Source organism: Elephas maximus, chromosome 3 (genome assembly GCF_024166365.1).
Source record: "Elephas maximus indicus isolate mEleMax1 chromosome 3, mEleMax1 primary haplotype, whole genome shotgun sequence".
Lineage (NCBI taxonomy): Eukaryota > Metazoa > Chordata > Mammalia > Proboscidea > Elephantidae > Elephas > Elephas maximus.
This window is the reverse complement of record NC_064821.1, coordinates 67,561,536-67,581,280: the sequence shown is the minus strand read 5'-3', so window position 1 is coordinate 67,581,280 and position 19,745 is coordinate 67,561,536. Positions and strand designations below refer to the sequence as shown.

Below are 19,745 nucleotides of genomic sequence, written 5' to 3'. Positions count from 1 at the left end.
ACCCCTGGCCTTCTCTGAAAGCTCTTCCAGGATCTTCCATCATCTCACAGGTGGCTGGGCCTGTGCCAGGAGAACATGGGGCATAGAGAATTCAGCTTAATGTTGCCACTCCCAGTCACTACCACATTATTTACGGTTATTTTAATATACCTTTTGGTAAAATTTTTTTTTTGGTGAAATGTTTCTAGAGAAAAGCGTACATGAGTGCTCAATAAGTTATCAGAAAAGAACTACATCTGTGTGGCCTTTGTAGCCACCACCCAGGAAAGAAACAGAACCTCACTGGCACCCCAGAGGCCCTTGTTGTGCCCCTTTTTTGCCCCCTCTCAATTACTACCACGTCTTCTTCCCCAAAGGGAATAACTATCTTTACATCTGAGACCATAGATTCGTTTTCCCTATTTTTGTACTCTGTATAACTACAATCATATAGTATTTAGACTTTTACGTTTAGCACCTTTCACACCTTGATGTTTGTGAGAGTCGTCCATGGTGTTGTGTAGCAAGAGTACATCTATATTCATTGCTTTCTAGTATTCCATTTGTTATAAGTTAAATCATACCCTCCCAAAATATGTGTTGAAATCTGAACCCCTGGTTGGAAACAGGGTTTTCTTCATTATGTTAATTAACTCTCAAGAAAGTAGGGTGGATTCTGAATCTAATCACTTCTGAGTTGTAAAAACGGCAGATTAGACACAGAGACATGCACACATTGGGGGAAGACAGACACCATGTGAGGACTGTCTGCAATCCAAGGAACCAAGGCACGCCTGGGACCACCTACGAAGAAGGGGTCAATGTGGCTGAGACCTTGATTTTGACTTTTAGCCTCCAAAACTGTGAGAAAATCAATTTCTGTTCCTTAAAGCCATCCAGTTGTGGTATTTCTGTTATAGCAGCACTAGGTAACTGAGACACCGTTATGTAAATACCAAAAAAAACAAACCTGTTGCCATCAAGTCAATTCCGACTCATAGTGACCCCATAGGACAGAGTAGAACTGCCCCATAGGGTTTCCAAAGAGCAGCTGGAAGATTCAAACTGCCAACCTTTTGGTTAGCAGCCAAGTTCTGAACCACTGTGCTACCAGGGCTCCTATATAAATATAAATATAGTACACCTAAATTTATGAACAGGAAACCCTGGGTGGTACAAACAATTAACATGCTCAGTTGCTAACCATAAAGATTGGAGGTTCGAGGCATTTTGGAAGAAAGGCCTGGATATCTACTTCCCCAAAATGAGCCACTGAAAACCCTGTGGAGCACAGTTCTACTGTAACACTCATGGGTTGCAATGAGTCAGAATCAACTCAATGGCAATCTTTTTTTTTTTTTTTATTAAATTTATTAATTATAGTTGTTGGATATTCGGGTTGTTTCAGTTTTTGATTACTATAAGCAGTGTTGCTGTGAACATTCTTATAGGTGTCTCTTGGTGCATATAAGTATGCACTTTTGTTTACCCTACTCATTTGCTTTTAATACTTATCATTCTTTTAATTTCTTTTATCCATTTAATTATTTAACTTATTGTCTCACCACCCCCTCTCTCCACATTGGAATGTCAGTTGCATGGAAGCAGGGACCTTGTCTGTCTTGTACGTAGCTGTGTGCCCAGTGCTTAAGACTTGGCACAAAGAAGGTGTTCAGCAGAATGAATATTTGAAGATAACAAAAACTTACACGGGCCTAGCATATAGGATTGGATTTATGAAGTGCTTTCACATATATGGAAACCCTGGTGGCATAGTGGCTAAGTGCTACCACTGTTAACAGAAGCTTTGGCAGTTGGAATTTGCCAGGTGCTCTTTGGAAATTTTATGGTGCAGTTCTACACTGTCCTATAGGGTTGCTATGAGTTGGAATCGACTTGATGGCAATGGGTTTTTTTTTTTTCCACATATATGGAGGCCTGGTGGAGCAGTGGTTACTAGCTCAGCTGCTAACCAAAAGGCTGGCAGTTTGAATCTACTGGCTGCTACTTGGAAACCCTATGGGGCAGTTCTACTCTGTCCTGTAGGGTCTCTATTCGATGGCAGTGGGTTTGGTTTGGTTTTTGATTTCACATATACATTATCTTAGTTCTAACTAGAATCCTATGAGATACCCTTAGTATCACCACCCCCATTTTAGGAAGAGGAAAGAGGCTCAAAGAGGTGATGGGGCTCACCAGATGGCAACAGGTAGAGATAAGATTTGAACCCAGCTTAATCTGATTCCACTGACAACACTCTTTCCACTGTATCCTATTGTCTTACAAGGTTGGAGAAGCCCAGGATTGAAATCCAGAGCCACAGAAGAGTAAGAATTTGCCTTCTGTTTTCTGACATTTTAGAGTAGTGGAAAGAATATGGGGAGCTAGGAAACTGGAAACTTTTTATTTGAGGGTAAAAACCATGTCTTATTCATTTCTGTGTTGCCAGAGTCCAGCACAAGGTCTTGTCACAAGAGGCCCAGTAAATATTTATTAAACTGAACCCCTGTGAAGTCACTTGTGACCTTGAGCTAGTCACTTTGACTTTCTTGGCCCTCAGTTTACTCTTCTGCAGAATGGGGACAGCATTTCAGTCATTTCAGTAGTTCTCAGCCCTAGCTGCACATTAGAATCGCCTGGGGGAGCTTTTGAGAAAATTCCCATGTCTGGCACTACCCTTGGTTTTTTTTTTTTTTTTTGCTGTTGAGTCAATTCTTACTCATGGAGACAACTGAATCCAAATTGCTAATGGTGGGTCCCAGGCAAGGATATTGTTTAAAAACTTTCCAGTGTTTCTAATGTACAGCCATGATCTCTTAAAACTTTACCAATTCTAACCAACACCATAGGTTCAAATTTCAGCTCTACTATTCACATACCCAGTAACCCAGTGCTGTGGAGTCGATTCTGACTCATAGTGACCCACTATTCACATGCTAGCTAGAATTTCTTTTTGCCTCAGTTTCCTCATCTGTAAAATTGGAACCATGTAATTGTACTATGTGTCAAGCTCCATTCTAAACACTTTTAAATTCAGTATCTCATTGAGTTATCACAGTATCTCTCTGATATAGGTATTACTACTATTATTTCCACTTTACAGATGAGAAAGCTGTGGAACAGAGAGGTTATGTAACTTGCTCAAGGTTACATGGTAACACATTGTGTAAGATAATAATACATCCATCACAGGATTGTTGAGAAGCTTTCATGAGACTCAAAGTGTGTATGTGAAAGTGCTTTATAAAATAGTAAAGCACTTTACCTAAGTGAGTTAGAATCTTTGTAGATGCAGTGCCTTTTTTTGGCCATTTTTGACTCTTCTTTGTCTTCCTAGGAGCCCTGGTGGCGCAGGAGTTAAAGTGCTGGCTGCTAACCAAAAGGTCGGCAGTTCAAATCCACAGCCACTCCTATTCAAACTGCCGATCTTTTGGTTAGCAGCCAAGCTCTTTAATCACTGCACCACCAAGGCGCCAGTCGAAAGGTAGGCAGTTGGAACTCCGTGGTCGCTCCGCGGGAGAAAGATGTGGCAGTTGGTTTCTGTAAAGACTTTTAAAAAATCAAACCTGTGGCCATTCAGTCAATTCCGACTCGTAACAGCTCTGCAGGACAGAGTAGAACTGCTCCATAGGTTACAAGGAGCGGCTGGTGGATTCGAACTGCCAGCCTTTAAGATAGCAGGTGAGTCAACCAGAGTCACCAGTGCTCCACAGTCTTGGAAACCCTATGGGGCAATTCTACTCTGTCCTATAGGGTAGCCGTTTGTCGGAATGGGCTCGCCAGCAGTGGGTTTGGTTTTTGGGTTTCTCTACCTATGCCATACCTCTCCCTTGGTGACAGGGGGCGCTGCGCTGCGCGGGCATTGACAGGTCCCTCTAGCCCGTGGCACCGGCCGCTCGCTGGTGCCTATAAGAACCAGAGCCGGGCTCAGCGCGGCATCAGTTCACTGCCGCCGGGGCTGGGGTCTGGGTTACACCTGGAGCTGTACGCGGAGCAGCTGCAGCTGGACCGGGGCGGAGCGCAGCGCCTAGCCAGGGCCGCAAGGAGGGGCGTGTTGTCGTCGGCCCACAGCGAGCCTCCCCCAGCCGGCGCTCAGGCGCCTTCCCTCCGGGTCTCCTGCCTCCGCCTTCCGCTTCCCTCCATTTCCCCGGAATCTCAGCCCGGCGCGCCAGGATCTCGGCCCTTTTCTGGGTGGGGAAGCTCCCGGCCTCTTTCCGGCTTCACTCCTTCATCGCAGCCTGGGCTACCAGCCCTTTTTCCCCATATTCCTGGACTGGGTCCCACCCCTCGGTCCCCTTCCTTTAGCCCCTGCTCCCTACCCTTTCCCTTAGCCCAGAGTCCCACCGTCCCGGCTCCTCAATCACTTTTCTCAGCCAAGACTCCCAGGCTTCCTTCCTACTTTCCCTTGCCTAGGGTCTAACCTTCCCTGTCCCTTCTTCTGCCCCAGGGCTCAGGCCCCTCCCCCCGCCTTTTCCAAGCCTGGGGTTCCAGACCTTTTGGTCTCCTCCGGTAGTCCTTCCTGGGTCCTTGCCCCTCTTCCCCAGTTTGGAGTCCCAACTCCTAGTTTCAAAACTTGGGGTTTCGAAAACCCCTTTGCCTCTCCTTTCTCCCAGAGGACTGCTTCCACAAAAATACCTCCTTAAAACATGAACTTTCCTTAGACTACCCCAGCCTCTCTTCCCACCTGCTGACCCCTTGCTACCTATGTCCCAGGTCTTACTTTCCCTTTGCTAAAGGTTGAGGCCTACTGGACTGAGGGAGCAGGATGATACCTCCGTGGTCTGGCATCTGTGGCCTTTCTCCGCCACGGATATTCCCTTCGTTGCTCATGGTGGTAGCCTTGGTGGGGCTGCTGCCTGTTCTCAGGAGCCATGGCCTCCAGCCTAGCCCAACTGCCAGCACCATCCGGGGCTCAGAGCCGCCACGGGAACGGTCCATTGGGGATGTCACCACTGCCCCACCAGAAGTCATCCCAGAAAGCCGCCCTGTTAACCATTCTGTCACTGAACACAACATAAAGCCACGAAAGCCCTTTCCAGTCCTTGGCATCGACTACCTACATGTGCGTACACCCTTCGAGATTGCGCTCTGGATTCTGCTGGCCTGCCTCATGAAAATAGGTAAGTCCGTGTTACCCCACTGCTACTTCTGCCACCACCAGACTTGTGACCTGGTCCATCTCTTACCCTTTGGGGCTGCCCAGGAATAAGGGTCTGAACTATTCTTGTAATGTAGGCAGCCTCCATCCTGCCATCATGTTCCTTCTTGAACATGAGCTCTGTGGCCTCTTTGGTTCAAAGGCCTGCCGAGATTGGAGCCAGCATCATGGGGGAGAGCAGGCAGAATGAGAGGATGGGATGCTTCTGATACTAGGTATCTTCAGCAAGTCTTCCAGGCTTGGTAAGTCTCCCCTGGCTGGGCCAGACCCCATGGGGAGCCAGGCATCCAGCTGTGTGAGACAGTGAGGAGTTTCTTCCAGCAAGTGGCACATTCTGTTTTGTCATCAGCAGGCAGTGCAGTTACACACTTCATGGTAGGGTGGCCCAGGATGGAGTATATTTCTAGTTGGCCCGTCTAAGGAGTTTGAGGATAACTGGAGACTTATGACTATGGCTGGAAGTGAGGGAGTCTGATAGCCTTACCTTCCTTTATCCCCAGAACGTTACGTCAGCTTTGCTTGCCCAGGCTGGTTAGGAGCCCCTGAGTCAGTTTCTAGCCCAGGAATGCTATCTCTTGTATAGTTTATGGATTAGGGGTCCTGGAAATTTCTAAAGCCTGTTTCAGGGTGGAGGCAGAGTGGAGGTTGGAGCTTGGTCTGGCCTCATGTCACCTGCAGTTTGGCTCCTGGCTGCGTCTCAAGATACTGTCTGAGACGGCTAGTCACATTGGCCTGCTGTTTGGCTAAGTAGGAGAGATACAGGTAGAGGGGCTAGGGATGTTTTGGTCTGAAGAGACTTGGAAATGTTCTTTTTAGGGGAAAGGAACAGAAAAGTTGTCCCTCCCAGAGGGTTATCTCCCTGCCACGTCTGAGCATCCTTTTCTGCTGGGTGATTAATGGAACCCACCGGAGCCTGCAGAGCCCAGTTGTCCCAGGAAGTGGTATCCAGGGGCCTTTGAACACTGCCTTTGCTTTTTCAGTCCCCAGCTAGCTGTGGAAGGTACAGGGGCCTGGGACTCTGCTCCTCTTTTGCCGGACTTTTAGGTTTGGGCTGTATGTGACTCTTGGCAGGAAGCTTGGCCACTTTCGAAAGGACATAAAGGTGCAGAGTGTGATGCCATGCTGGTGTGAGACAGGCTCTGGGATGTGCTGCAGGAGGGCTCTGGGTGCCTGGGGCTCTCATTGACTCTGGACAGATACTGGAACAACTTCCTGCTGCAGGGCTTTGGCACTGAGCAGGTCACAGTGGCGGGGTCTGTGCATGGAGCTGGGCCACCAGCATCTATACCCCAGTGGCAGCCAGCTTCCTGGCAAAATCAAGGACTGGACAAGGGGAGCCATGTGTACTGATTCTGACATAATTAGATGACCTTGAACAAACTAGGGCGTTTTTCTGCTGGTCTCCCCCACCTGTGAAATGGGCAAGAATCTCTACACTTCATGAGACCTTATATCTTAATTTGTTATATGAAACTGAAGTGACTATGATTGGTTATTTGCCTGTGTAAGACCAATAAGAGACCTCACAAGTGCTGTCTATAAATTACCCTCCTCTCTCCAACCCCCTGCCTCCCACATTTGGCATTGTATTAAGGGCATTAATTGGGGGCTGACACACACACTCTGGGTGTCAGTGTCTGCTGGTGGAACGATGGCATGACCACAAGGACCCCGCAGCCCTGATGCTTCTAGTTCTGAAGGGGTCCGGGTTGGCCTGGCACAGCTGGAGCACCGTGCTTGGGACCCTGGTCTGCTGGACAGCAGAGATGGTGCCATGGCAAGGGCGTCAGTCTAGAAGTCAGGAAACCTGGCTCCTCATCCATCTCCCTCTGTGACCTTGGGGCAGCCATGCCTTTTCACCTGGCAGCTGATCTCTGTGGCCCCTTCCAGGTTTGACATTGCTGCCATTCCACTGACTTGGGTAACCCTGGCAAGTCACTCAGCTTTGGGCCTCAGTTTTCCCATCAGTAAAATGAGGAGGTTGGATATGCTCTCAAGGGCCTTTGCAGCTCCAAAAGCCTGTGTCCTGACTTAGAAAGGCATTGTTCTGCCTCTGAAAACAGAGGAGCTTTAACATCTGGCTATCCTGGAGAAGAGAGTAGAGAAAAGAGTGTCCAAGATCTCAGGAGTCCCTGTTAAGGTGGCGAAGTGAAAGCTCACTTTTCCTTCACCTTTGCTCTGTAGGGAGGCCTGGTGGCGCCCAAAGTGGTTAAGAGCACAGGTACTAACTGAAAAGGTCAGCGGTTTGAATCTACCAGCTGCTCCTTGGAAATCCTATTGGGCAGTTCTACTCTGTCCTACAGGGTTGCTGTGAGTCAGAATCGACTCAGTAGCAACATGTTTGTTGGTTGCTCTGTAGAATCAAAGTTAAGTGTGATTTCCTCCACTCTACCGGTTAACCTCTCTGAGCCTCGGTTTCCTCATGGGTAGAATGAGAGAGATAAGAGTTTCTAGCTATAGGGCTGCTGATGTGACACAGATATATATTAGTGCAAATAAAGCTGACTTTGTACAGTGCTCTGCATACAGGAAGCACTCATCGAGTGGCAGCTGCTCCTGTTCGTATTTTAAACACCTAAGGCAAACGCATCCCTACTGCAGCCCCTAGTCTGTCTCTGAGGCTGGAGGGTTACAGATCAAACCTAAGCTGCCACCAGAGTTCTTGCTTTCAGTTAGGTTGCCTTCACAGCCGGCACCACTTGCCTCTGGGGTAGGTTTGGAGGTGCTGAGGCCATGCTACCTCTGCATAGAAACTCAGGTGCCTAGGAGTTTGTTTTGGCATGTTGCCTGTTCTTTTAACACGCCAGCGTGGATCGGAGCTGTGCTGAGCCCTCATTCTGTCATCTGTGGCAGCTGCTTCCCTGGCAAGGTACCTCTCCTTTAAGAATAGAAAGTACTGTGTGCAGTTCTCATTTTTATCCCAAAGCTCGTAATCACTGAGCAGAGCCTGAGGTAGACACGTTGTCGGAGACTGGAGGGGTGGGATCGGAGCTGAAGTTCTAGAGCGGATGCTTCCGGGTTCTATTCTAATTCTGATTCAGTGGGTGACCTCAGACAAGTCACTTCCCTTCTTGGGCCTTTTTTCTCTCTGACAGGGACTCTTGCCTTGTCCATTGAGGGTGGGGCCTACTGGAGTCGGGGGACGGTGTCTAGACTATTGGGAGAACTGTGAAGTTGACCCTAAGCCATTCCCCACCCCCACCCCACTTTGTGATTTGGGCCCAGCGTGAATTCAGCTTTGTTCCCAGTTCGCCTGACTCCCAGGTTCCAAGGGAGAACCTCGTTGTACCCAGCTCACCACTGGCATCCCCTGTGTTTGTTTTCCCATATTCCTGACCCAGAACTCCTCAGGAGCCCACAAAGCAGGTATTCATCTTGTCTCCTAACCAGGGGACAAAAAAGCTCCCTTTGTCCCTTTACATCTTGTAGCTGTTTTTGGTTTTGTCATTGCAAAGTCTATCCTGCCATTTCCTCCTTAGAACAAGTCTGTGGGTAGGAGAGATGGGTTCATGATCGTCTGCTTCATGTGTGGCTATCAGACCCAGCAAGTGGTTTCCTGTAAAAATAAAACTAGAACTTCCCTCTCCCGCTTCTCAACAAGAGAGAGGAACAGCCTAAAGGTCACCTTGAAAGCCCAGATGGGATTCTCTAAAAAGAAAGAGGTGGCCTTTTTGCTTTGGGAAACAGCTGACTGACTGTAGGACAGTGAGAGGAGAGGCCAGCTGGGGACTGGGAGGAAGCCTTAGAACGTGATGTTTGCAGAAGCCCAGACACTTATTGGGCCCAAACAAAGAACTGAAAACCAAACCCGTTGCTGTCAAGTTGATTTTGACTCACAGTGACCCTGTAAGACGGAGTAGAACTGCTCCATAGGGTTTCCAAGAAGCACCTGGTGATTCGAACTGCCAGCCTTTTGGTTAGCACCCGTAGCACTTAACCACTATGCCACGAGGGTTTCCTTATTGGGCCCAGGTTGACCTTATTGTCTGGACTTCATTCAGCTAAGCACCCACTATGTGCAAGATGCTACAGTATATGCAGCATGATCTTAATTTTGTTTTCACCAGCCCCATCCCATCTAGCTCTGGTATCCAGAAAAGACTTGGTCAAAAGGCCCTGACACTGCCTCTTGGTTCCCATGTGACCATAGATCAGGTACCTCATTTCTCTAAAACTAACTTGTCTCTCATTAGTAAGGTGAAGCTGCTATTTTTACCTTCTAAAACTGATGTAAGGTTTGAATGTGGGAATGCCCCACACAGTGCCTGGCTCACTCTGGCAACTTCCAGGGCCCATGGAGGTTCCTCCCCTATTAGGAGCTCTTTCTAGCCCACTGTAGCCTACAGCAATTGCTTTCACCCTGCCCTTGCCTTTCCTCTGTAACCCTTTTCTCTTATTGTTTATCTACAACTTTAGCATTAGGCTGTGACGTCTCTTCTGTTGGGTGTGTGTCTGTTTTACTAATAATTTACTAATAATTACCAGTTACTGAGTATCTAGAGAGTAGTGTCAGGCACTTTATAAAAGTAATCTCATTTAATCCCTACTAAAATCCTGTGAGATAAAGGCTATCTCTGTTTTGCAGATGAGGAAACAGAGGTTATCTCATGTGAAGTTGAATTGCTATTTATTTTCTGCTTGAGTCTTGGCATAGCGTTTTAGAGGGTGCAGCTGTATCTCCTCCCTCTGGCTGCCCCCTCAGCAGATGCCCTGGCCCTGCACTTAGAAGGTGCCCAGCTCATAGTGAGGAGCCCTGGTGGCGTGGTGGCAAAGCACTTGGCTGCTAACCGAAACCAACTGCTCTGAGAGAGAAAAGACCTGGCAGCCTGCTCCCATAAAGATTGCAGCCTAGGAAACCCTATACAGCAGTTCTGCTCTGTCCTGTAGAGTCACTGAATAAGAACTGACTTGATAGTGTTTGGCTGCCCCTCTCACTGCGCCTGCTTTCTGGAATTTTAAGTCTCTCTCTATGTTGATGGTGGGAACCCTCTCTCAGCCCAGAAAAAGCTGTGCCTGGCTTTGGACCTGTCCTCTGTCCCTGTGTGTCTGTGTAGGTGTACCCACATCCCACAGTTACCCTGCACCTATCCCTGGTTCATGGCAGTGAGTCTGTCCTGCCATCTTTCTGCTGATGACCTCTTTGCAGGCACGGATTAAACAGTAAGCAAGGTATACAAAAAAAAAAAAAAAAAACTTAACCACTACGCCACCAGGGTTTCCAAGCAAGGTATACATGGGCTTAATTGTATTTACTTACTAATCTGTTTTTTTAGTGAACAATTTTACATGAGTTTCACTGTGGCAAAGATGTGAAAACAGGTGAAGCTGTACACTCCAGATTAATAAGTAGGCACAAGTAAGCCCGTGCATACCTTGCTTATTGAGTAACCCTTCCCGGTCTCCTGGGTGCTTTGATCAGAGCTTTCCCTGCTTAGGCAGGGGAGTTTCAGTTTAAGGGCCAACTTTGTGACTATGATCTCTTGCTTCTAAGCAGGAAGGGTGCTGGGTTGCTTTTGGTCACCCTCAGGGCCCAGCAGCATCCTGATAGGCAGTCTCTGTGTTGGAACAAATGGTCCAATTTTCTTTTGCCCTCCCAGGTGGGCAGGGTTTAGTCGTAATTCTTATTAGTACCTTAATTTGTTGTTTCCAAAGCTTTTGCATGTACGATATTCAATTTTGATCTTCTTGATGGTCCTGTGAGTTAGGATAGCAGATGGTATTGATGTCCCTGTTTTATAGCTAAGGAAACTGAGTCTCAGGTTGTGACCTGATTGAGGTGCTGTAGCAAGTAAGTGGCAAAGGACGCAATCCCCTGGACTTCTGACCAAGGCTCGTCCTCTTTCCTGCCTGGCAGATGTATTGGATTATGGTGAGGATCAAAGGGAATGAGAGACCCAGAGGGGCTTTGAGGAGAGTAAGTGACCAGACACAGCCACCAGGGTCCTCTGGATGGTTGTCAGGAGGGAAACCAGTCCCTCCTGTGGGAAGGGCTGACCAAGCAGGGTGTCTGGGGCGTGGTGCTCACGTGGCTCAGCTTTAGCTGGGCTCAGCTCCAAGCACTTAACCCCTTGAACACACCTGTATTTGCATGAAGGAAGAGTGTGAGGACTGAACTCAGACACGGGACTGTCATTCTCATAGTCTGTGAAGCAACAAACCTTCAGAATGGAAGGCTTTCCCTTTCCCTCAAGGTGTTGTACCTCATCAGGGAGAAGAAAGGAGAGGCAGGGAAGTGAATTATAAAAGAAAGCATGCTGGATTGGGATCTGGCCTCAGGCTGTGTGACTTCAGGCAAGGCATGACCGCTTTTAGCCTCTGTTTCCTAATTTGTAAGCTAAGATTGGGTTAAGCACCTTCTCCAGAGGCTGTGTCAGGTACTTCATGCACAGCTAGAAGACACTGGGATTTAAGCCTCAATTTGCCTGACTTCAGAGCCTGTGCTCTTTTCATCAGCCTGTCCTGACTCCAAGGACCTTTTCGGTTCCAAAATTTTATTTTCCCCACAATCATTTTGACCTGGGAAGTTTTTACAAGTTTTAGTACTTCAAGTCTTGGCTGCTCTCTGTGGATCATTTCTGGGTTTGAGGGAAAAACTGTGACCCACCCCAACTCCAAGTTCCTCTGTGAAGCAAATAGCCCTTCCCAGAGGTGACTGCCTTTGGAAACACACAAGAGGAACAGGGAACTGGAGCTAAGGGACCTCGCCGCCCTCTGGGAATGCCAGCCTATACACAGCTGGCCAGCCTACCGCCTTCCCTCCGCCTCCCCCTACCCCCACTTGCCCCCTCTCCATCCCAGGCGAGGAGAGGCGGCTCACTCAGCAAACCGGGGCCTGGGTTATTCCTGAGTCATCCTTCGCCTGTGTGGGCCTCATTTTGCAGTTCTCACTCCCCCTGCAAATGTCTGAGTCAGACGTGTCTCCTCAAGGTTGTCTGCACACACCGCACTGGGGCAAACCATCTCTTTAGATGCCGATAAACATCAACTGATACTTTAAGGCAGCCTGTGATTATATGTAGGTATTTTTAATCTTATGGGCTAATCTAATTTTAACTGAACTAAGTTTTGGGTTGGGCCTGGGATCATGCTCATTTCCTTTCCTCTCCCTAAAACTCATCTAATATGCAGGGCCAGTTTGGGGGTCCTGTTGAGCCACTTCTGAACGCTGAGTTCTGATGCTGACTTGCTGAGAATGTAGAGCTCCCCAAATTACCCCAGCAGGCTGTTTCCTGAAAAGGTATGTCCTTAAGCAGCTATGACTGAGGTTCAGGATGAGACATCCTGCTCCTTCCCAGGCCCCTTCCTAGTCCTGGGAGAGACTTACTCCTAAGTGCAGACTGGCCCTTCCACTGTGCTGAGTCTGTTTGAGACCAGGCCGCTGAGGGCAGATGGGTGACATCACAGCTGTGTGTAAGGCAGAGCCCACAAGCTCACCAAAATAATAAATAGCAAACACTTACATAGTACTTGCTGTATGCCAGGGAAAGCTCACAAAGGCTGTGTCTTTGCAGTGGCCAGCCAGGATAGAGAGCAGCTAATTAATTCGTCTGCTCAGCCAGGGTCGAAGAGCCAGGTCAGCTGAAATCAGCCAGCAGGCATTTAGTGTGTGGTCCGTCGGGCAACTAAGAGTGAAGCCCCAGCCCTGCTCATTAGGAGCTTCCAGTCCAGGTGAGGGCTGGGCGGATGCCTGGCAGAGAGGCAAAGTTCAGAGGGAGTGAGGAGTCCCCAAGGGACTGGAGTGGTTCTGGAAGGCATCTCAGAGAAGGTGGAACTTGAGCTGAGTCTTGAAGAAAGAGGAATCAGATAGGCAAGCAGGAAGAAGGGAGCTGTTCTTAGTACACAATTCCCACAGGAATGTAATCCCCGGGAGGTCAGGGACTTTGTTTGTTCCCTTTGCCATCCTCTGTGCCTGGCACAGAGTTAGCTGGAATCCACTCTGACTCATGGTGACCCCATGTGTATCAGAGTAGAACTGTGTTCCACAGGGTTCCCAGTGGCTGATTTTCCGGAAGATCTCAGACCTTTCTTCTGAGGTATCTCTGGATGGACTAAAACCTCCAGCCTTTCAGTTAGCAGCCGAGCGCATCAACCATTTGCACCACCCAGGGGCTTGCACACAGAGAAGGAGCTCTGTAAATATTTGAGGAATGAATGAAGGAAGGAATGAACAACGTATGACGGACTTCCGGGTGGAGACAGGGACAGGCAAGAAACCAGTTTGACTGCTCAGAGAGGAGGGGGAAAAAGGGCTGGAGAGGATAGTTGGCCTCAGACTGAATGCCAGGTCAGGGAGTTTTACTGAGCCCTGGAAAGGGATGCTATAGCCTAACACCTGGAAAGGGACGCTCTAGCAACTCTCAGGAGTCCACCCTTGTTTAAGTGGTGCTGCCATGGCTGCCTAGCTCATCCCTTCCTTAGCTGGCTCTAACAGAGGGTCTGCAAGTGCATCCTCTCTGGGCTGAGTGGGGTCTCTCTGGGAAAGTCTGGGTTTGTTTGGTCTGCCCTCAATTTGGGTAAGTAAAAGCAAGATAGCAGAATTTCCTCAGGGAGTTGCTAAGAGCCCTAATTGAATTAAGCTTTTCCAGGGAAGATTCGTCAAGCCATAACTGCACCGTGACTGTGAATTAATGGAACCGGTGGCCATAAACCGTGCAAGAAGGCAATCTCGTTAATTTATAGTTGTACCTGGATGGGTTTTACTTATGGCTTCTCTTTGCTTTTATGTGTGTGTTGGGGATGGGCAGGGGCTAGAATCTTCTTTCTGTGGCAGATTTATTTTTATAATGCGAATAAATAAAATACGTTCATGGTAAAAAAAAAAAAAAAAGGAAGAGAACAAAATCAAACAAAAATAAAACCTAACAGTACAGAAGAGTATTTACTAAGGTGAAAAGTAAAAGTCCCCCTGTCACTTCTCTGGCCACCCCCACAGTCATGCTGCCTAGAGGTTACCCCTGTGTCTTAGTCATCTAGTGCTGCTATAACAGAAATACCACAAGTAGATGGCTTTAACAAAGAGAAGTTTATTCTCTCACAGTCCAGTAGGCTTGAAGTCCGCACTCAGGGCACTGGCTCCAGGGGAAGGCTTTCTCTCTCTGTTGGCCCTGGAGGAAGGTCCTTGTCATCAATCTTCCCTTGGTCTGGGAGCATCTCAGCGCAGCAACCTGAGGTCCAAAGGATGCGCTGTGCTTCCGGTTCTTCTTAGTGTATGAAGTCTCCATGTCTCTCTGCTCGCTTCTCTCTTTTATATCTGAAAAAAGATTGGTTTAAGACACTACTTAATCTTGTAGATCTCATCAATATACCTGCTGCTAATCCTTTTTATTACATCATAGTGATAGGATTTATAACATATAGGGAAATCACATCAGAAGATAAAATGGTAGACAATCGTACAAGGGAATCATGACCTAGCCAAGTTGACGGATATTTTGGGAGAACATAATTCAATCCATGACACCCTGTTAAGTGTCTTGTGCATCTTTTCAGAAATTTTCTACGCACATATGAGCATGTGTGTGTGTGTGTGAAGGCAAGTTTGTTTTAACAAAGCCACCTGTGCCAAGGAAAAGAGTTCTAGGCTGGGAACTGGGGACCCAAGTCTTGGCTCTGCCCCTTTCTTGCACGTTGACTTATGAAAATAGGCAAGTCAATTTGTCTCCCTCAGCCTTAGTTTTCCCACCTGTAGATTTTGTTTTGAAAGCTCTCTGGGGGCTTTCCAGCAGCACAGGCAGCCATCTCATGGGAGCCCCTGTTCTGGTGAGGTGTGGGCAGACTGTGAGGCCCTTGGAGGGGAACTCCACAGCCCAACCTTTAGGGGTGGGCCAGTGCTGTCATCGAGCCTGGCCTCCAAGTGCAGAATTCTCAAGTAGATGATCATGGCCAACTCCAGCTTAGGTTATGGGGTTGATGAAATGGGCCCACAGAGAACCAGCCCTCTTGTACGGGAAGTGAGATAACACTCAAGGGAGAAAGCACAGGTGGAAAATTGTGTGGCTCAGGCTGGGATGCTGTGAGGGATCAGAAATGAGGGAAGGCTTCCTGAAGAAGGTGGTCTTGAGAAGGAGCCCAGGTGTAGAAGAAGACCACCATTGTGGGGGGGAGGGGATTGCTCTAAGAGGGCATCTGGCTTAGGTGAGTGACCTGCTGTTCCTCAGGACTCTAGGTTTCTATGATCTTAAGGTGGAAATGTTTTCCAAGTCCATGCAGGAATAGTCTGCAGATATGTGCGTATGTGTGATCTTATCAGGGGGCTGTCTTAGTTATCCAGTGCTGCTATAATAGAAATACCACAAGCGGATGGCTTTAACAAACAGAAATTATTCTCTCACAGTTTAGAAGGCTAGGAGTCAGAATTCAGGGCACCACCTTTACGGTAAGGCTTTCTCTCTGTCAGTTCTGGGGGAAGGGCCTTGTCTCCTTTCAACATCTGTGGGCCCCATGATGTGTCTGGGCATCAATCTTCCCCCGAGTCTAGGAGGTTCTCGGCACAAGGACCCTGGGTCCAAAGGATATGCTGTGCTCCTGGCTCTTCTTTCTTGGTGGTAGTCAAGTTCCTCTGTCTCTACTCACCTCTCCATTTATCTCTTGTAAGCTAAAAGGTGATGCAGGCCATAACCCAGGGAAACCCTCCTTACATCAGATGAGGGCAGTGACCTGAGTAAGGGTGTTGCATTCCACCCTAATCTCATTAACATGACCTAATCCTGCCTCATTAACATAACGGACAGCTCACTCCCAAATGGGCCCATAACCACAGGCATAGAGGTAAGGATTTATAACACATCACAAAATGGAGGATAATCAGATCACAAAATGGAGGACAACCACACGGTACTGGGAATCATGGCCTAACCAAGTTGACACATATTTTTGGGGAACACAGTTCAATCCATGACAGGGTGAAGGCCCATAGTAGCCACAGATTCTCAAAAGGAGTCCGTGGCCCCAAAAGGCTAAGAGCTCCTGCTCTCTGTGCTGTGGGGATTTGAAGGAAGTCTCCCTAAAGGACTACCTGGTATGGGGTGGATCCTTGGATCGAGTGGTACTTAGCCCTGGGATGAGTGGGGGCTGCTGGGGGACCATCTAGGCAAGGGGAATGAGCCCAGGCCTAATGAGTGAGTTGTGTCCTGGGGGAAAGGAAGGGAAAATGACTCTGTAAAGTGGAGAAAAGCTTTTTTAGGATGAGGATCAAAAGCAGATACGGCAGCTCCTGTGCTGTGAGGACGGGAAGACACTGGGTTCCTTCTGCAGCCTGGCTTAGCTGGGTTTCCATGGTGAGCCCAACTCACACCCTAGGAGGTGACTCAGGCCTCCTGCTCTTTTTCCCGAAGTGGCAAGGGCCCAACACACCTCTGAGGCTCTGTTAAGGGAAGCAGCTACTTTTGAGGCAGCGAATACAAGGGAAACCCCTGAAGGTGGACAGGCTTTGAGGGCACAGTGCTAGGAAGTCCGATTGGTCTCTGCTGTTTCCTGAACGGAGAATCCCTTCTCCTGCCCTGACCTTACTTCTGGGAGTAAAAGTATAGAATATTCTAACCTGCTTCTGGGAGTGAAAGTATAGAATATTATTCTAACTCTACAATGTTTGAGGTAAAAAGAACCTTATTATAGCCTGTAGCCCTGGCTCCAAAGGTGGAACGTAGGTGTTTTGATTCAGTCCTCTCATTTCACAGTTGAGGCTCACAGAGGGGAGGGGACTTGCCCAAGGCTACCTATGAATTAATGGTGAAGGTAGGGTTCTTCCCTTCTCTGTTAACTAATTCAGGGGCCTCTAAGCAATGAGAGCCTGGACCAAGCAAAGGGGCTGTGATCTTTGACCTGGATGCTGCTATCTAAGCATTTTTAAGTTTCTGCTTTTCCAGAGGGCCCTTCCAGGAGGAAGGAAAGACAGCTTCTTCCTGGGGTTATCTATTAGTGCATGGCAGGGAAGCCCTTGGACCTTGGCTACACTCGCCCTCTCGGGGGAATCAAGTGCAGATGACGTTTCAGCCTGCCCGGAGGCTCCTGCCCACACCCATTGACTTCCTCAGACCTTTGTAGTCCATCACAAGCCACTGTTGAACCTGGGTGCTGTGCTTTTTATAACATCTTTGCCATTAAACCAGGCAATGAGATCTATCTCCTGGGTTCTGGACCAGGGCCCACAGGATCTGGATGCTGTATCAGGTGGGCAGGGTGCCAGCTGCCTGAGGTGGTACCAGCTCACCTACATGAACACAGCCCAAGACTCAGGTTACAACTAGATGGCGGAGGGGGAACCAGCACCCCACCCTTCCCTGACTGAGCCCCGCCTAGCCTGCCTGGTTGGTGGTGGAAGATACAAAGATGCATGAGAACTGCTTCTCTTAAGGAGCTCAGGGACTGGTCTGGGAAATGAGGTACAGGTGCAGAACAATCCAGGCAGTAGGTGAGTGCTGTTCGAGGTGCAGATGGAATTTCATGGGAGTTTAGATGAGGTTTCATGGGGGTGGCCGTTGAGCTAGGCCTTGAAAGACAGGTTGGATTTAGATGAAGCAGGCCTCGCTGGGCACAGCCGGAAGCTTTGTACTTGGGGCAGGGCTTCTGGCTTGCAGGAGAGGCATCCTGCTTGGTGGTCACCTGCTGACAGGGCTACCCACGGGAATACCCTTTGGAAACATGCTCACAGGCATGGTGGTTAGGAACATAGGCTTTGCAGCCCAACGAGTCTCAGCTCTTTGTAGTACTGTGACCGTGACCAAGTCACCTACCCTCTTGAGTCTCAATGTGATCATCCACAAAGAGATAACACTTACCTGGCAGGGATGTCAGGAGGATTCAGGGAGAGTATATATATAAGATGTTTGGCACATACGGAACACACAGTAAATGCTGGTGCTTCGAGTCCCCCTCGGATCAGGAGGAAGAAAAATACTGGTTTGTTTTCTCTAACTTCTGAATCTCCCAGCAACCGAATAATCACTCGGCAAGACTTATTGACACTGCCCAATGCTCAGTGCTGTGCTAAGCACAGGGGTAGGTAGGGTGGATATGTGTAAATAGTATTTATCCTTTTAATCAGTACACACCTAAGGTGGTTACAGTACTTTCTGACATGCACAGGAAACCTTTTGGAGAAGATGCTGTTAACCCCCTTTTTTTTTTTTTTTTTTACAAATAAGGAAACTGAGGCCCAGAGAGGTTAAGTGACTTCCCTAGGATCATATAGCCTGGCTGTGGCACAGCTGTAGCCAGAACCCAGCTCTTCCCATTCCATCCCCGTGCTATTTCTCTTACATAATAGTCATTGCACCACCTAGCTGGAGTAGCAAGACATATTGCCTGAAACATTTAATGAGCAAAGCAGTTTTATATGGCAACTTGATATGTAGCTATAAAAGCACTAAGTTTTACAAAACAGATGATGGGTTTTCATATAGGCCTAACTATGATAAGGCACCAGGTGTGCTGTGCCAAAGTTAAGGGCAGTAAGGTTCTGCCACTTAACTGCATCACCCTGCCTGAGCTTCAGTTTCCCTAACCAAATGGGGTACTGCCTTGACTTAGTTATCTAGTGCTGCTATAACAGAAAAGTGCAAGTGGATGGCTTTTATGAACAGGAATTTATTCTCCGACAGTCTATGAGGCTAGAAGTCTGAATTCAGGGCACCAGCTCCTGGGGAATGCTTTCTCTGTCAGTTCTTATAGAAAGTCCTTGTCATCAATCTTCCCCTGATCCAAATGACACACTCAGCTCCCAGCCTGTCTTTCTTGGTGGCGTGAGGTCCCTATCCTCTCTGCTCTTCTCTCTTTTATATCTCAAAAGAGGTTGACTCAAAATACAACCTAATCCCGTAGATTGAGTCCTTCCTCATTAACATAACTGCTTCTAATCCTGTTTCATTAACATCATAGAGGTTAGGGTTTACAACACATAAGAAAATCACATCAGATGACAAAAGGTGGACAGCCACACCATAGAGGGAATCATGGCCTAGCCAAGTTGACACACATTTTGGGGAGACACAATTCAATCCATAACGTGCTTCTAAAGTCCCAAACACATTGTGAACGCTCAGCAGTGGGAGTCACCACTAATCCTGTGGCATTAAGGGAAGAGCCTTATGGTGTGGTGTCATCAGGGGAGGCTTTGAGGAGCCAGACACTGGAGGATGATTTTAGGGCATTGGAAGGGAGGCCAAGGGGGTAGGACAGACTGTCACCAGTACTGGAGGTGGGGGTGGAATGAGACTGTGAGCTGAAGTGTCTGAGTTTGGTCTTTAGTTGGCAGAGGGGGAGACTCACATTCAGCAAACATTGATTCGTGCCTGATAAATGCTGTGCTGGAGATGGAAAAACGAGTAAATATAATCCCAGCCTTATAGTCTGTGTTTGGCGGGGGGACGGGGGAGTATGTAAACAGATACTTGTGATGTTCTATGAAATGCCACAGCGGGGGCCCACAGGACTGTGGGGACAGGGGAGGGAGTGAGGGGCGTATTAGGGAAGACTTCCCAGAGAAGGTGATGTTTGAGCTGGGTCCTGACAGTTAAGCGGGAGTTCGCTCGGCTCACATTGGAGGGGAGAACTGGAGAATGCAGAGACATAGGCAATGCAGACCCATTGACTTTTGCTTTTGAAACGCACT

At 48.2% G+C, this 19,745-nt stretch overlaps 1 protein-coding gene across 1 annotated transcript in view; it reads left to right on the top strand.

The window, feature by feature from the left end:
• The first annotated feature begins 3,906 nt into the window (after positions 1–3,906).
• Positions 3,907–19,745, top strand: part of SLC9A1 (solute carrier family 9 member A1) — a 61,412-nt gene continuing 45,573 nt past the window's right edge. The window contains exon 1 of the mRNA XM_049878411.1: positions 3,907–5,099. Coding sequence (XP_049734368.1) covers positions 4,745–5,099 — 355 coding nt within the window. The 5' untranslated portion in view covers positions 3,907–4,744. The remainder of the gene's footprint in view (positions 5,100–19,745) is intronic.